Source organism: Nuphar pumila, chromosome 3 (assembly GCF_984573655.1).
Source record: "Nuphar pumila chromosome 3, dmNupPumi1.hap1.1, whole genome shotgun sequence".
NCBI classification, from domain to species: Eukaryota; Viridiplantae; Streptophyta; class Magnoliopsida; order Nymphaeales; family Nymphaeaceae; genus Nuphar; species Nuphar pumila.
The window spans coordinates 54,081,836-54,100,175 of record NC_143251.1 but is presented as its reverse complement, the minus strand read 5'-3'; the positions used below and the strand labels follow the sequence as shown (position 1 = coordinate 54,100,175).

General features: G+C 41.2%; 1 protein-coding gene across 1 annotated transcript; it reads left to right on the top strand.

Moving 5' to 3' along the window:
• Positions 1-723: 723 nt before the first annotated feature.
• LOC149842908 (uncharacterized) lies at positions 724-2,679 on the top strand. Its single transcript, XM_090000762.1, has 4 exons — positions 724-1,242; positions 1,385-1,478; positions 1,637-2,257; positions 2,363-2,679. Exons 1-4 carry the CDS (start codon positions 724-726, stop codon positions 2,677-2,679), a joined length of 1,551 nt encoding a protein of 516 aa, XP_089856888.1.
• Positions 2,680-18,340: the final 15,661 nt, after the last annotated feature.

Genomic DNA, 18,340 nt, shown 5'->3' with positions numbered 1-18,340 from the left:
AGAAAATCTATATTTTTAAGGGGTGTGAGTTGGGGGTCATTACAGGTTTTGTATCAAAGCCACCACAGAATCTTATACTTTTATTATCCTTTTTGGCAATAAGTTTTTAATTTTGGTAAGTGAGCTCTATCCTGAAGTGTCAGCAAGTCGTGCCTCGGACTCCAGAGCAGTCCTCTTCACTGATAAGGTTATTTAAATACTTTCATTTAAGCATTGACATTTAGTATGCTTGATTGTATGTATGAGTAAACTTCATTATAGAATACACTAGTAATCGTATATGATCTTTAAAGGTATTTGTACGGGATCGACCCCAAGGGAGGTAGGATCAGAGAGGGTCTAATTTTGTGAAACGTGTGTGCGTTGTAGATGTCGTATTCATGCAAAGGTGCTTCGTCCTCTACTGCTGCTCCCACAAACTGTCAGGAGCTGAGAGATTTTATGATGAAAGCTATTCATACCCTGACTGAGACCATGACGGCTCAGGCAACACAGATAGCACATGCGGTGCAAGCAGCTCAGGCCATACAGGCGACACAGGTTGTGTAAGCGGCACAAGTGGCACAGGCTGCATAGATAGACACACAAGCAGCGACCCGTGACCCTCCTGTCGATATTGCTTCAAACGCGGGCAACATTTCCTTCAAAAGGTTTCTAAAGTTGGACCCGCCTACCTTTTCAAGAAAGGCTGACCCAAAGGCAACAGAGAGCTGGGTCAAGGAGATGAAGCGGGTGTTTGACATCCTACCTATCTCCGAGGACAGGAAAACACCTTTTGGCATGTACCGTCTGAAGGGTGATGCCAAGAAGTGGTGGGACACCCTGCAAGGGGTAAAGTTCCCCGATTGGGACGAGATTCCCTGGGAGACGTTCAGAGAGGAGTTTCTGGATGCATATTTTTCCTCTTATGCCGAGGAACAGATGCAACGAGAGTTCCTTGATTTGACTCAAGAGACCATGAGTCTGGTGGACTACACTACTAGATTTTGGAACCTCGAAAGGTACTGTCCGAACCTCTTCTTGAGTGAGAAGATGAGGGCGGAGAAGTATGTGCATGGATTGAAGAATGGGTTGCAGACTCGGGCCTTGACGAGTCGGCCTACTACTTTGGCTGATGCGATCAAGTTGGCTACCGTTCTGACCAAGGATTGGGAGAAGTCTAGGGCTACATTTAAGAAAGGAGGTGGCAATGGAGATGGTTCTTCGGGCGAGACGAGGAAGAACCCACCGACAGGCAGAAAGGTACAAGGTGGCAAGAAACAACGGACCCATGATGGGTGATAGCAGGGTCGATCCCAACAGCAGAGGCAGCAGGGAAGGGCCCCGCCAGTGTGTCGCAAGTGCGGCAAGAGCCATCAACTGAGCTTTTTTCCTATGTTTAAAGGGGATTGTTTTCAGTGCCAGCAACCAGAGCACATCTCTCCTTTCTGTTCAAACAAGTCAGCGCCTCAAGGAGAGCAACAACAGCAACAACCACTGTAACAGCACCAACAGAGACCTCAACAACAATAAGGTCAGCGCATGACCAATGGGCAAGTCTACGCGGCTACAACAGCTACTTAGGGTGATCAGACTGACCTAATCGAAGGTATCTTCTTAGTTGTTGATCACTTTGCATGTGTGATATTTGATTCAGGGGCAACCCATAGTTTTATTTCTGCTTCATTCGCGAAATTGTTTGATTTGGTTCCTTCTAGCCTTCAAAAGGCTCTTGATATGATGTCACCTATGGGTGTATCCTCCTCCTGTGGGAAGTACTTTCTGGTAGTTTGCATTGTGATCGAGGGGCATAAGTTGTTTGCCAACTTGGTCATACTAGATATGACGTTTTATGATGTCATTCTGGGTATGGACTGGTTGTCCAGACATAATGCTACCCTACAATGTCGGGGTAAGAAGGTTATCTTGGAGCATCCCGATTTGTCCGCATTGTCCTTCTATTCGACCGGGATGACAAGCGAGATGAAGATCGTCTCGCCCTTGAAGGTCTCCAAGTACCACAAGCAAGGTTGCATGGTGTTCTTGTCTAGTGTGTCCGCTCAAGATAGTCAGGCGACACCCTTGGAGCAGTTAGATGTTGTCCGCGAGTTCCTAGATGTCTTTTCGGAGGACTTGTCGGGCTTGCCGCAGCATCGAGAAATTGAGTTCTTGATCGAGCTAGTGCCTAGTACGACACCAGTTTCTCGATCTCCGTATCGCATGGCACTTGCTGAGTTAGTAGAACTGAAGAAGCAATTGCAGAAGCTTCTTGACAAAGGTTTTATCAGGTCGAGTGTGTCTCACTAGGGTGCACTGGTCCTCTTTGTCAAGAAAAAGGATGGTTTAATGTGACTTTGTATCGATTACCGTATGCTAAACCAAGTGACGGTGAAGAACAAGTACCCACTACTGAGGATTAATGATTTGTTCGATCAGCTGAGGAAGGCAAAGGTGTTCTCGAAGATCGACCTTCGTTCTAGGTACCATCAGTTGAGAATCAAGACGGAGGACATTCCGAAAACAGCATTAAGGTCCAGATATGGGCTTTATGAGTTTCTAGTGATGTCTTTTGGACTCACCAATGCCCCTGCAATGTTTATAGACCTGATGAATCAGGTTTTTAGTTTATGGCTGGATTTGTTCATCATCGTGTTCATAGATGACATTCTTATTTACTCGGAAAGTGTGGAAGAACACTGATAGCATCTACGAATCGTATTACAAACACTAAGAGAACATCAACTCTATGCTAAGTTCTCAAAGTGCGAGTTTTGGATTGATAGGGTGATGTTTCTCGATCACGTGATATCCGAGAGGGGCATGAAAGTTGACCAAGCCAAGGTAGAGGTTGTTTCGTCATGGGAGCAACCAAAGATGGTAACTGATATCAGAAGTTTCTTGGGATTCGCGGGCTACTACCATTGATTTATTCAAGACTTCTCGTGTATAGCTGCCCCTATGACTCGACTATTGCAAAAAAAAGTAAAGTTCGAGTGGTCACCTCGATGTGAGGAAAATTCTCAAGAGCTAAAAAATAGGTTGACCACGACACTCGTTTTGACATTGCCTTCTGGGACGGGTGGCTTCTTCGTGTAAAATGATGCTTCGGGGACCGAACTGGGTTATGTCCTCATGCAGCACGACAAGGTCATAGCGTATGCTTCTAGACAGTTGAAGGTGCACGAGAAGAATTACCCCATGCATGATTTGTAATTGGCGGCAGTGGTCTTCGCATTGAAGATATGACGCCACTACCTTTATGGGGAACAATTTGAGGTTATGTCTGATCACAAGAGCCTCAAGTATATATTTACTCAGCGGGACTTGAATTTGAGGCAATGTAGGTGGTTGGAGTTCTTAAAGGACTACGACTTCTCCATCGCTTACCATCCTGGTAAGGCAAATATAGTGGCAGATGCGCTTAGTAGAAAGGCATCGGTCATAGCAGCTAGCATGATTGGACGCAGTTGGAATTTGATTAAGGAGTTTGTCAGATGGCAGCCTTTGTGCGGGTGACTCTGGACGCATCCTTTGTGTGGGGATGCAGGCAAGATCGAAGATCATAGATTGGATCGAGGAGCTTTAGTCAATCGATTCGGATTTTGAGAAGCTGTGTGAGAGTGCCCAAAAGCCAGAGGCACAGTTTCACCGAGAGAGAGAGACGGAACCATCATGTTTGAAGACAAATGGTGGGTTCCGAAAGTATTATGGGAGGAGCTGATGAGTGAAGCTCACAGGTCTAAATATTCTGTTCACCTTGATTCTACCAAGATGCTCAAAGATCTTCAGAGAACTTACTGGTGGAACAGGATAAAGTGAGACATCGTGGAGTTCGTGTCCTGGTGTCTCACCTGTCAGCAGGTGAAGATTGAACACGAGAGACCTGGTGGACTTCTGCAGCCACTTGAGATTACAGAGTGAAAGTGGGATGACATCTCGATAGATTTCATAGTAGGGTTACCTAAGACTCGATGACAACAAGATGTCATTTGGGTAATAGTGGATCATTTGACGAAAAGTGCCCATTTTCTTTCGATTAGAATCAGTCAGAGTTTGGAGAGTTTGGCTGATCTTTACGTGGATAAGATAGTTAGACTTCACGGGGTGTCACGTTCGATAGTGTCAGATTGAGATCCACATTTTACATCTCGATTATGGCACCAGCTTCAGAAGGCTTTAGGCACTACGTTGAAGTTTAGCACTGTGTTCCACCCACAAACGGATGAACAGTCGAAGCATACGATCCAAACGCTTGAGGATATGCTGAGAGCATGTGCTTTAGTTTGGGCAGGCGATTGGGACAAACATGTGAAGCTGGCAGAGTTTTTATATAATAACAGTTTTCATGCCAGTATTGGCATGGTCCCGTATGAAGCTGTGTATGGCCGACCATGTAGATCCCCTGTGTGCTGAGATGAGGTTGGAGTGAGAGCAGTGGAGTCTCCCAAAAGCATCCAGTATTATGCGAACCAGGTGTGTTTAATCCGACAAAGGCCGATAGCAACATAAAGTAGGCAGAAGTGCTATGCTAATCGGTGACGTAGAGAGCTCAGTTTTGAGGTTGGCGATCACGTGTTTGTTTTGATTTCGCCTACGAAAAGTATCTTCCGGTTTGGAAAGAAAGGGAAACTAAGTCCTCGGTATGTTGGACCCTTCGAGGTTCTTGGACGCATTGGGGAGACTGCATATCGAGTAGCGCTCCCTCCTCAGTTTTCGCAGATTCATGATGTATTCCATGTCTCGATGTTGAGAAAGTATGTACCTGACCCCTCACATGTGATTCACTATGACGTGATCGAGGTGCAGCCTGACTTGACTACGGAGGAAAGGCCAGTGGAGATTGTAGACCATCAAGAAAAGACGCTGCGAAATAGGATGATTTCGTTCGTAAAAGTGTGTTGGCAACATCACGGGTTGAAGGAGTGCACTTGGGAACCTGAGGCGGATATGCGTCAACACTACCCATACCTATTTGGTATGTTCTAATTTTGAGGACGAAATTCTTTTTAGGGAGAAAGGATGTAAAAACCGTGATCTTTAAGTATTATTTATAAAATAAAATATTTTAAAATATGCAAATTTGGGCCAGAGATCCACATTTCGGATCTAGGACCCATAAAGGGGTGTTTATGTATAAATGATATCATCCACGTTTACACTAAAATTAATAATAATAATAATATTAATAATAAATATTTAAAATAAATAAAAATATATATAGAGAGAGAGAGATATATAAACTTAACATGAGGATCCACAATTGGATCCAAATTAAAGGGGTAAGACGCAGACCCAACTCGGGGTCGGTATTCGGGTCCCGGGTTCGAACCCGGGCCACCCTGTGTAAAAAAAAATGCTAGTAAAAAGGAATGGGTCTGCACGATAAAACAAAGGGAAGGTTGCGGTTAGGGTTCTGAAGGACCCCTAACACGATGGAAGTAGAGGGCGTGGTCATGCGAGTCTGCCTAATGGAAAGAGGGGAAACCCTATCCCCTCCTTCCTTTTCGGGGGTTTCCCTTCTTCAAATAGGGGATCCTGAATCTCTCTCTCTCTCTCTCATCGGCGAGGAAGTTTTCGGTGGTTTTATCTTCTGCGATCGGAAGGAAGGAAGGCCTGATCGTGCCCACGTCCCTCAAGGTGTGTAATCGGGGTCGACGAGATCAGCCTCACGCGGTTGCAGCAGCCACCTAGCGCCGAACAGAGGTACGGGTCCCCTCTTGTGAAAATGGATGAGAAATCAAACCCTGGTTCGATTTTGTGTTGTTTTTGGATGGAATCCCTGGGGTAGGATAACCACAAACCAAGCCGACTAGGGTCGGCTGGGCCTATTGGAACCCCAACCGACTGGGTCGGCTGGGTGTAAACCTTAAAAAAAAAGGAAAAAAAAAATCTAATACGTTGGAGTTATCGCAATTTGTTTTTTTTTTCTTCTGATAATATGTAGGTTTGTCTGATATGCCTGTCCAACATTTGGAAAGTTTTTGCAATAGGTTCAATGTTCTGACATAGGTATTGGGCATTGATTGGTAGGTGGAAATCCTTGCTCGGTGTGTATTTTTGCATTTGACAACAATCTGCAATATATGGTGGTTTACACATGCATTTGAGCCATAATTTGTTAATGTATGTGAGTGCAAAATTTGGTGATGGACAATACATATTTTCAGTCATAAAACTTTGCTTGGACATGTACTATTTTAGAAAAGAAGCAAAAATTTAGGGTCATTAATGGGCCCTTGTTAGTTGTTTCACCCTTCACGATATGGCCGACCCGGTCAGTCGAGCCTGGCTCGTCGGGCCTGACTTGTCGATGATTGGACAACTCTACTGGTTCCGGCTGGACTGAGTCCAGCCGGGCCTATCATCGTTGGTCAATCCGTAGGGCCCAGCCGAGCCACTCGGCTGAGCCGGTTTAGATTGAAAAAAAAATAAAAATATATAAAAAAATATATATATACAAATATGTCTTGTAGCATGTGTTGTATTTGTATACTTCCGGACTTTGACGAATGGGAGGGTTTAAGCTATGTGCATGCTGAAACAAAATTTTCAAATGCCTATGACTAAATAAGTCTGTATGATTCAATGTTCAAATGTAGTGTTGACTACATGAATAAACTGGGAGCATGTGTGAAATCCGAAATCTGGGGATTTTAGGGCATATGTATAATTGCTGAGTATCTACTTGCTGATGGTGAATCCACGCATTAGCTGAAATTATGCATTTACATTAAGTCTGAATATTGAGTTATGGGTATGCATCAAATGCGTACACCGAAGAGAAATCATTTCATTGAATAGAAACATTTCATTGACTATTGAGTATTTACTTAATGTATCTATGCATTTATATGAATACACATCTTCAAGAAAAATATGCAAATGCTAAATGATTGAGGTTTCACTTACCATGGACATGCATAATAAACAATTTTGTTCACGTGCACACACACCCACAGGGAGTATGCCTTGACATGGATACGTGTATATGGATGTAGGAAATACACATGACAAAAATGCATGTGAGGTAGGAAATTACATGCGTATGATTGACTTTGTTTTGTATGGGTGCATGTGTATTTGGCACAATAGTTTGATGTTATATAACACATCACTTTAGTTTTGTTGTGTGATGCATCGATGGCTTAATGGATCATCACCGGCCCGAAGAACCATGGACTTGGTTGTTTTTCTTATATGTTTAATTGCATCACTTAAACCACACAAGTTGGTATGGCACACTGATGATGCATGAAATGCACATCATGTTAGTGAGTTATGCATGCATTTTATGGTGAGTTTAAGGTTTAAAACCCATGTTTAGATGCATTTTGATAGTAAGGGGTTGTGGTTCGAATTTCAGAGAAATTGGAGTTAAAATGAGAGAGTTATGGCTATTTTAGTGTTCGTGCATGGATTTTGAGGTTGATCAAATCCATATCCGACCCAATTAGGCTGCTTTGGACCTTTGATCAACCTTTAGAAAGCCCAAATTCAACCCACACGCATATCCATACCCATTTAGAAAACATTTGCAGAAAACCCCTCAGAAAGTGGCGCAGAGTGAAATAATTTTTTATAACCTTGTTTTTGAAAATTGCAAAAAGTATAAATATACTTTTTGGCTGAAGCCCTAGACGTCTTTGGCATTGGAATTGACGCCCCCTTTGTGATTCTCACTCCAACCCCCTTTCAACCTCTCATCTCACATCATTTGCCTTGAAGATTGAGTTTTGCTTGAAATTCAAGCATTGCTTTATCTCCCGTTTCAATTCTTTTCGTTTCTTCTTCATCCTTGCTGTGATTAACCATTGGTTGTTGTGTTTTTGCAGGTGTAGCAGAGGTGGAGAACATCTATCTTGCTTGGAAGTGCGAAACACTCCAACAAGATGATCCGGACCTACCTCCATCCGGTTTTCTAAGCCCTCCGATCGTGAATCAGCATCTTTTCCATCTTTGGTGGATCTCCAACGTGTTGCAGCTGTAAAACCCCTGCTCGTGGTGATATTCCAGCATCCTTGAATAATCTGGGACATCAATCTAAAGCCATTGTCCGCTCTCTTCTTCCCCACAATCGTCGGATCGCCCTGGAGGTTGAAAAGCATAAAACATTTCCAGAGATTCTTGTCCAAGTGCAAAAATTTGAGAAGTGGCGAAAAGACAAAAACACCCTTGGCATGCAACAGAAACTTGATGTGCTTTTCTAGTTAGACTTAGTGTTAATTTGTACTTGAAATTAGCATTGTATTTGTTAACTGTTATTTATTGATTAATAAATTAAATTTCTTAGAAATCATTGAGTAATTCTCGTTCCCTGTGGATTCGACCCGTACTTACCACTTTTGTGGAAAGTTGGTTATTTATTTTTTGTTGACGATTTTCCAAAGATTTTATTGAAAAACTATCTTTTAAAAAGAGCATTGATAAAAATTCAACCAAATTTTGGCGTCGTTGCCGCGGAACGGTGAATTCCTTATTTTATTTCTTAGAGTTTAATTTATTAATCTGTGTTAGCTAGTTAGTTAATTAGTTGTTTTTATTTTCTAGTTAGTAGGATTGGTAAGTAAATATAGGTTTAACATAGTTAGTACATATAGGTTTCACATACTGTTTTTTCTAGGATTCACTCTATATTCATTCTGCAAGGAGCGATTAGACAGGTGGGTTTTAGAGAACTTAGTTTGTGATTTCCTGTATTTCTTTCTTTTTCAGTAAATTAGAATAGTTTAGTTTGTTATTTCATTGATTTAGTTAATTAGTTCTGACATAATTAGTTTAGAAAATTATTTCTTAGTTGTTTTTATTTGTGTTATTTGCATTTTAGTGATTAGTTTAGATTTAGGTCGTGTGCTTACATATGATCGTAGTACCAGTGTATGCAGGGGCGAAGAGCTCTAGGAACCCCATTACATCCATTTGTTGACAACCCAGAGAGAATTTTACATTCTCCTTGAAGTTCGACAACAATGGGCGATATGGATCCTCCAGCTTCACGAAAATCTTTAAAAACTCTTGAATCATTCTTTCTCTTACGTTTAATATGACACTCCATACTCAATTCATGACTCTTCTCACTCTCTAACAAGATTGCCCATAGTAAATTTGTTACATATATAGAAAAATTATTTCGAAACTATGTTCTTCTTAATATCTATACTAATATAATACACTTTCTTCCAAAATTGATTTGATTTGTCATTCACAAGTCTCTTATTTTACAACTCACGCATTTCCTCTTTCCACTAAAATCTAAAAATCCTTCACCTCCAATGTCATTCATTTCTTATCACCATTATTTTTCTTCTTCTATTTATTAGATTGATTCATATTTCATTCCCACGATTTTCTCTATTCTCTTACAAACTCTTACTCTTTCCAAGTCTTTTTCTCTTGCTCGTTCTTTCTAAGCTCTTGCCATGGCTTCTTCCTCAAACACTACAATCACTGCCGCCGACCTAAGGTATCCCGATCTATTTCACTTCTACAACTCCCTTTGCTCTCGACCAATTCATGAAGGTAAATTGGTTAACTACGATGACTTCGTATTATTTGACCTAGAAAGATCTCTCCCCGAACTTAAACACTTACTAGGATCTTCATCCCAAGCTGCTTACTATCCCGAACTCGTCCGACTCTTCTACACAAATTTTTCCTCTGATCATGAGCAAACTACCATCACCACCAAAGTACGCGGACGCCTGATGTTCTTTCATGCTTCCTCATTAGGCAGTATTCTAAATCTTCCTTCCACCGGCATAGACCTAGACAACATAGTACCACTCGACCGGTCGGTACTTCAAAAAATTCTTCTCTACACCAACTGCTCACAACTTCCCTGGCACATGAGAAATCTCCAACCTCATGCTCAACTGCTTGCCCAGATTCTTCTCCACAATATCTATCCCAAGCCTCCACGCAAGGGATTAGTACCAAGAAAAATCTCACTCTTTCTCTACGCAATTTTTTCTTCTACTCCAATAAACTGGTCCAACATTCTTTTCGACATTTTTATTCGTTATCAAAAATTCCAGCCTCTTCTTTTCGGGTGTTTTATAACCCCCATTTTAAAATACTTCGAAGTACCCCTTCAAAACGAAGTTATCCTCCATCCCTCTGAGGTCCTCGATGCTACTTCCTTCAATCTAAGGTCCCTGCACCTTCCCAGCATTGATGAAGATGCTCCAACATCCAACAACTTATCTTTTAGACTGTACTAGCTGTACTTTATTCGGTCTGTAATATCTTTTAATTAATTTTGGTCTTTAATAACTTTACATTATTTTTTGGTCTGTAATAACTCTCTTACTCTGATCCCTTCCTTTTTGTCCATGACAAAGGGAGAGAAATCGTGTCTCCATTATTGGAGAAAAATACTCGTATTTAACATTTTTTCAATATTATTATGATAAGTATTCTTTCTATGCATAATGTCTTTTTGACAGGGGGAGCATATTTTGTCATCATCAAAAAGGGGGAGAATGTTGAGAAACTCTGTTTTGATGTCACATAATATGATACACTGTCTTATTTGATTTCATATGATATGATAATATGTCTTCTTGAAAAATGTTATATAATGACTGGATATGTTTTGCCATATATCTAACGAGTATTTGATGCAAGGATATCTCACTCAAAAAGGATGGAGACCTCCTGTTCAAGTATAACTATGGTGCAATCATACTCCTTGAAGAAAAAGCTTGTTGAGCCATGCACTCCTAAAGACCATCTAAAGAGATCGGCTTCCTCAAGTTGAAGATTTTTTCTTCTTTAGAGTCATTTGTAACAGAACCTTCAGAAGCATGCATATTGCATATTACATACTCACTCATAAAAGCTATTTCATAAAAGTATACGATAGTTTCAAAAAGCTCCTTTTTGAAAACAAATAATCGTACCTTCTTACAACCTTTTATGAAAAAGGTATTTTTGACACGATTTCAAAATGTAATAATTGTACCTTATATCATATACAAGACAACTTGAAAAGTAATGATTTTTAAAGTAGGAAAAAGACAAAACATGAAATCGGCTACACAAAGAAAACAAATATAATATGTTTTGAAAAGACTCTAGTTACCTTCTTTAAAGAAATGATTTCAAATATAGGAAAAAGACAAAACATGAAATCGGCTACACAAAGAAAACAAATAAAATATGTTTTGAAAAGACTCTAGTTACCTTCTTTAAAGAAATGATTTCAAATATAGGAAAAAGACAAAACATGAAATCGGCTACACAAAGAAAACAAATATAATATTGGTTTTGAAAAGACTCTAGTTACCTTTTTACAAACTCATAGAATGTCGACTTACTTGAAGTCATCATTCTCTTTGTATAGCATTAAATACCTTCTGTAAAGAAATCCTTGTTAAATATCCTTCCCAAGAATGTCGACTTACTTGTAGTCTTCATTCTCTCTGTAGACTTTGAAAAACACAACATAAAGAAAACTCTTGACATGACTATGTACAAATAAATATCTCAAAGCATTTATTGTACTTACACTCATTTAAAGTAAAGAAGTACTTATGTACCACAAATCATTAATTAGGATAAAGACAAAACCACATGACAACCTACAATCCAACGTTCAATGTACTATTGTAAAAAATAGACTTGTTACATAAAATATATATTACCTAAAATATTACAACGACTAGTGTACCCTATATTTTACTTTTATGGAAAGAAAACTTTCTCGAATTTCTCTAAAGATGTTTTTTGAAATGACATGACATTTCACATCTCAAAAAAGGCTACGATTTCAAAAAGCCAACGACTATTTTTTTAAGCTATAAAAACACACTCAAATGAACTATTCAAAACAGAAGGGAATGGAATAGACAAGTGAGCTTACAACGAGAAAAATACCTATTCGATATTTGAAAGAGAGCCTAGAAAAAGAAAGAGAAAAGAAAGAGAAAAAGTCAAAAATAACTCTTTGACAAAAAGTATCTTCTGAGTGACAAACAGAACATTCTGAGAATCCTTCATTCGTGCATTCATATCATCCTGAAGGTTCTATAGGAAGTATTGTAACTTTCTGTTATTCACTGTATTCCTTCTTTATTGAAAGAAGTAGACCTCTGAGAAAAAGGGTGTTGCCCTTCTCTGTTGAGAGAAGAAGACCTCTGTGTAAGAGGGTGTTGTCCTTCTCTGTTAAGAGAAGAAGACCTCTGTGGAAGAGGGTGTGCCCCTTCTCTGTTGAGAGAAGAAGACCTCTGAGGAAGAGGGTGTTGTACTATTTATCCGGTGACTCGGATGTTATAGTGGAAAGCTCAAGTGGTTAGCTTGGGGACTGGATGTAGGTCAGGGTTTTTACCGAACCAGTATAAATCTTGTGTTTATTGTGTTGTGCCTTATTGCTTTATTTTTTATTATATCAACTTGCATCGTATTTCACTATTCACCCCCCCTCTAGTGAAATTTCAATAGGGTCATGGGATCAGCTACAACATGAGTTCCTTAGGAAGTATTTTCTCATTGGTCGGACGAACCAGTACCGGTGAGCCATCACTAGCTTCTCAGAGCTAGATGGTGAGCAGTTTCATGAGACCTGGGAGAGAATGAAGGATCTCCTTAGGAAGTGTCCCCTTCATCAGGTGCCGAGATGGCAGCTGGTGCAGAGCTTTTATGACGGATTGTCTGACAGAAATCGTCAGATGATCGACTCTTCATGTGATGGGACATTCATGTTGAAGAGCGAGGATGAAGCATGGAGGTTGTTCGATACATTGGCAGAGAATTCCCTCCACCATGCTTCGAGCTCTCATTCGGATAGAGCCACGCCCAGCATTCAGAAGAAAGGGGGTGTCCTCGAGATTGGTTTATCTACTGCACTACAGTACAAGGTAGACATGATTGCTCAGAAGTTGGACCAGCTTCTCTCGAGACCATCCACTACCCAGCAGGTGTGCACTCTTTGTGCTAGCCCGACACACGAGATTACTGAGTGCCCTTCGGCAGCTCAGTACCCTGAATTTGTTCAAGAATAAGTTCAGGCAGCTCAAGGTTATGCCAGACCGCAGAATACCCCATTTTCATCTAAATATAATCCGGGTTGGCGTAACCATCCCAATTTCTCATAGAAGAATCCACAGTCTTCCATTCAGATGCCTATATCCTCTCAGCCATCTCAGCCGCCATCATTTACTCAGACATTTCAGAGGCCGAGTTATCCTCAGTCTTCATTTCCTCCTCCAATTCAGCAAGAGTCTGCCCCACAAACATCTTTTAAGGAGAGACTTCTCCAAGCATTCCAAGAGGTGAAAACCTCTAACCAGAATGCTTTCGAGAAGTGTAGCCAGATATTGAGCTCACACACGCAGTCCATTGCGAAGTTAGAGTCGCAAATTGGATAGTTAGCAAAGGCTATCAGTAGGAGACCCGAGGGTACATTGCCGAGCCAGGCTATCATGAACCCAAAGGGCAAGGACCAGATGACCGGAGGCATGTTTCATACTGAGTCACAACAGCAAGCCAAATTTGTTATGACCCTGAGGAGTGGACGTGAGTACCACGTCGAGAGCAGCGAGAGTAGAGAGAGGATCGAGGAGCCAGAGGTTAGTATTCCATCTTCTTCGGCTCAGCCATCACCATCACCATCTGCATCACCATCACCATCATCTTCATCATCATCCACCTCAGTTCAGAAGAAGGATAGGAGTGAGCCTTCTCACAAAGAGGAGGAGCCACCGATGTATATTCCCCCACCACCCTATCCCAAAGCATTAGAGTCTCTCGGATTTAGAGGGAAGCAGGGCATGAAGATCCAGGATATGCTTGACATCTTCAAGCATGTGCAGATCAACCTGCCTTTGCTCGATGTGATTCAGCAGGTGCCGGCTTATGCCAAATTCCTGAAGGAACTATGTACGCAGAAGAGGAAATCCAGAGAGAGAGTTCCTAACAGGGTCCATCTGACTGAGCAGGTGAGTTCAGTACTTCAGCATCAGACACCACCAAAGCTCAAGGACCATGGAGCCCCTATCATTGCTTGTACTATAGGAAACATTCGGATAGAACGCGTTTTGCTCGATCTTGGAGCAAGCGTGAACATTCTGCCCGGATATTTCTATGATTCTTTCAGACTAGAAGAGATGAGATTGACTCCTATTACACTTCAGCTGACAGATTGTTCTGTCAAGGTACCAAAAGGTGTCTTGGAAGACGTGCTAGTTAAGGTGGATGACTTCTATTTCCCAATCGATTCCATCATTCTTGATATGAAAGGAGTGGATAGCCAGCACCAGACTTCGATCATTTTGGGCAGACCATTCTTGGCGACTGTAAATGCATGTATTAACTATAGGACCGGAGCCATGGATCTATCATTTGGCAACAGGAAAGTCAAGCTGAACATTTTCAATGTCGCGATGGGTCCAGCGGGAGATATGGACTGTTTTCATGTAGATATTGTACAGGAGTTAGTGGAGGAGCAGCCAGATTTGTATATTACTGAGGATTCCTTAGATTTGTATCATATAGAGAAGAATAGTTGTACAGTTAGCGTAGATGTGTCTAGAGTGTCGTCAGAGTTACCACCCTAGAGAGCTGACATTGAGCCTCTTCCACCACTTGCAGAGTCCTCCGCCAAATCTTCGATCGAGTCTCCTCCGAAACTTGAGTTGAAACCCTTACCGGATTCACTCAAGTATGCATACCTCGGAGGTGATGAGACCCTGCCTGTGATAATCTCGTCACTGCTCACTGAGGAGCAGGAGCAGAGATTGCTGACTATTTTACGAGAGCACAAGGCAGCGATTGGCTGGGGAGTGGCTGATTTGAAGGGGATTGATCCTTCATTCTGCATGCACAGAATTCATTGTGATGAGGAAGTCAAGCCAGTGAGGGATATGCAAAGAAGGTTAAATCCCAACATGAAGGAAGTGGTGAAGAATGAGGTGGTGAAGTGGTTGGATGCCGGGATTATTTACCCCATTTCTGATAGCCAGTGGGTCAGTCCGATTCAGGTTGTACCGAAGAAGTCAAGATTCACTGTTGTGGAGAACGAGAAGGGGGAAAGAATTCCGATGAGGACCACTACAGGATGGCGAGTCTGTATTGACTATAGGAAGCTGAATATGGCAACTCGGAAAGATCATTTCCCGTTGTCGTTCATTGATCAGATCTTAGAGAGACTCGCAGGGCAGAGCTACTATTGCTTTCTAGATGGATACTCAGGATATAATCAGGTAGTTGTCCATCCTGACGACCAGGAGAAGACGACATTTACATGTCCTTAGGGCACCTTCGCATTCAGACGTATGTCGTTCGGGCTCTGTAATGCCCCGACAACTTTTCAGAGGTGCATGTTAGCTATCTTCTCTGATATGATAGATGATGTCATGGAGGTGTTCATGGACGATTTTTCGGTGTATGGCTCTTCATTTGAAGATTGCCTCCAAAAACTTACTCGAGTACTGAGTAGGTGTGCGGAGACAAATCTTGTTCTGAGTTGGGAAAAGAGCCACTTTATGGTCTAGGAGGGGATTGTGCTTGGACACATTGTGTCCAAGAGAGGCATTGAGGTTGACAAAGCGAAGGTGGAATTCATTTCTCGTTTGACTCCACCTACCACTGTGAGGCAGATTAGGTCATTTCTAGGCGGTTCATAAAAGATTTCAGCAAAATCTCTCGATCGCTTTGTACTTTATTGGAGAAGGACCAGCCCTTTGTTTTTAGCGAGGATTGCATGAAGGCCTTTGAGATTCTCAAAGAGGACTTGATTACTGTGCCCATTTTGAGACCTCCGGATTGGACACTCCCGTTTAAGATTATGTGCGATGCTTCTGACTATGCTATGGGGGCTATTCTAGGACAGCGGATTGACAGGAAGCCCTATGTGATTTACTACGCAAGTAGAACTCTGTCTGATGCTCAGATAAATTATACCACGACAGAGAAGGAGCTACTTGCTGTAGTATTCGCATTGGACAAGTTTAGGTCCTACTTGCTCGGTTCGAAGGTGGTTGTCTATTCTGACCATGCTGCATTGAAGTATCTGTTGAACAAGAAAGACACCAAACCGAGACTCATTCGTTGGGTTCTGTTGCTACATGAGTTTGATCTCGAGATTCGAGATAAGAAGGGTAGCGAGAATGTAGTAGCAGACCATCTGTCTAGACTGATCGTAGAGACTACGCAGGATCAGAGGCCGATCAGTGATTCTTTCCCCGACGAGCAGATCATGTCAGTCAGAACATCGCAGTTACCCTGGTTTGCTGATATTGTGAACTATCTGGTTTCGAGACAGATACCTGAGCATTGGAATAAGAATGAGCGTGAGAGATTCCTATCTCAGGTGAGGCACTATTATTGGGATGAACCAGAATTGTTCAAATATTGCGCTGACCAGATCATCAGGAGATGTGTGCCGGAGGAGGAGTACGAGTCTATTTTGAGTTTTTCTCATTCTTTAGCTTGTGGAGAACATTTTAGCAATAGGAAGACAACTGCAAAGGTTTTGCAGTCTAGATTTTATTGGCCCACACTCCACAGAAATGTGCATGAGTTCTGAGGAGATGTACTAGATGTCAACAGATTGGGAACATGTTCAAGAGGGACATGATGCCCTTGCTCCCGATTTTGATAGTCGAGATTTTTGACGTTTGGGGCATAGATTTCATGGGACCATTTCCACCATCATTCGGAAATTTATACATCTTAGAGGCGGTTGATTATGTGTCCAAGTGGGTCGAGGCTGTGGCCACCAAGACCAATGATCATAGAGTGGTGCTTAAGTTCATTATGCACAACATTTTCAATCGTTTTGGTGTGGCACGTGCGATGATAAGTGATGATGGAAAGCATTTTAGGAATGTACAAATAGCTTCTCTGCTGAGAAGATACTCTGTCAATCATAGATTCACCATGCCGTATCATCCGCAGACCAGTGGACAGGTTTCGAATAGGGAGATAAAGCGGATTTTAGAGAAGATAGTTCGCCCGGACCGCAAGGATTGGTCCCAGCGCTTAGATGATGCACTTTGGGCATATAGGACTGCATTTAAGACTCCCATTGGCATGTCCCTGTATCTCCTTGTATTCGAGAAAGTGTAAACACCCCAAATTTTCCTCCTCATTCAGTATTCATCTATTTCATGTGTCATTGCTTCTCATTGCATGAATTCAGCATATCATTTCATTGCATTGCATAGCATTGCATGTCATTACATCTCATTTTCGAGATCCAGCACTCCTATTTTCAAAATATTCAATCCAGATTTGAGTTTTAGAGCACTTCTTTCAAAAATCAATTTTAAAACTTGGGTTTTATTCAATATTCTGTCATTTTCCAACCCCAGGACCTTGTATTTCGAAATGTTTTCTCAGAAAACAATCCGGATTTGTTTTAAACTCAATTTTCAACCGATTTCAATTCTCAGATGAGACCCATTTAGGTGGTGTCGCTAATGGATTCCTTTACTTGTCAAAAATCTCCAAAAATTTCAGAGTCCTAGTTGGATCAGGACTCTTTTTCCAGAATCCAGTTGGATAAGAACTCTACTTTTCACTACCTTTTTACCTGTTTTCGGAGAAAACCTTTTAAAATCTTTTGTTTTGGCCAAAATTTTAGAGTCCTAGTTGGATCAGGATTCTTCTTCAAGAGTCCAGTCAGAACAGGACTCTTCTTCAGAGTTTCAATTTGATTGGGACTCTAATCTTTTACCGCTATTTTTATCCATTTTCAATCAAATCTTTCAAAATGAGTCAGAAACTCAGAGTTTCAGTCAAAACAGGACTCTGTTCAGAGAGTCCTAGTTGGATCAGGACTCTGATCCTCATTTCAATTTTGAAAGAATCTTTCAAAAAAATTTCCATCTATCAAAATTGTTACACTTTTATCAAAAAAATTTAAAATTCTGAGGTTTTATCCCAGAGTCCTAATCAAATCAGGACTCTACCCCAGAGTCCTGATCGAATCAGGACTCTATCCAAAATTCATTTTCTCACTTCCTTTTCACTGGTTTTCAAAAGCTTTGCCCAAATTTCATCATTTGCTTACCAGAAAAGCCAAAATTCTTAGAGTTCTGATCGAATCAAGACTCTTTCTCAGAGTCCTAATCAGATCAGGACTCTGAACCAAAACTTCAATTTCATCCTATATTTAACTGTTTTTCAAAATTCTCTCATTTGTTTTCTCAGAAAATCCAAAAATCTGAGAGTCCTAGTTCAATTAGGACTCTGTCCCTAGAGTGTTAGTTGAATCAGAACTCTATTTTATTTCAATATTTGTTATTATTTTCACTACTTTCACAAGTTTTTTTTATCCATTTTTCAGAAAAATACCAAAAAAATCTAAAGTATTAGTCCGATCAGGACTCTATCCCATAGTCCTAGTCTAGTTAGGAGTCTG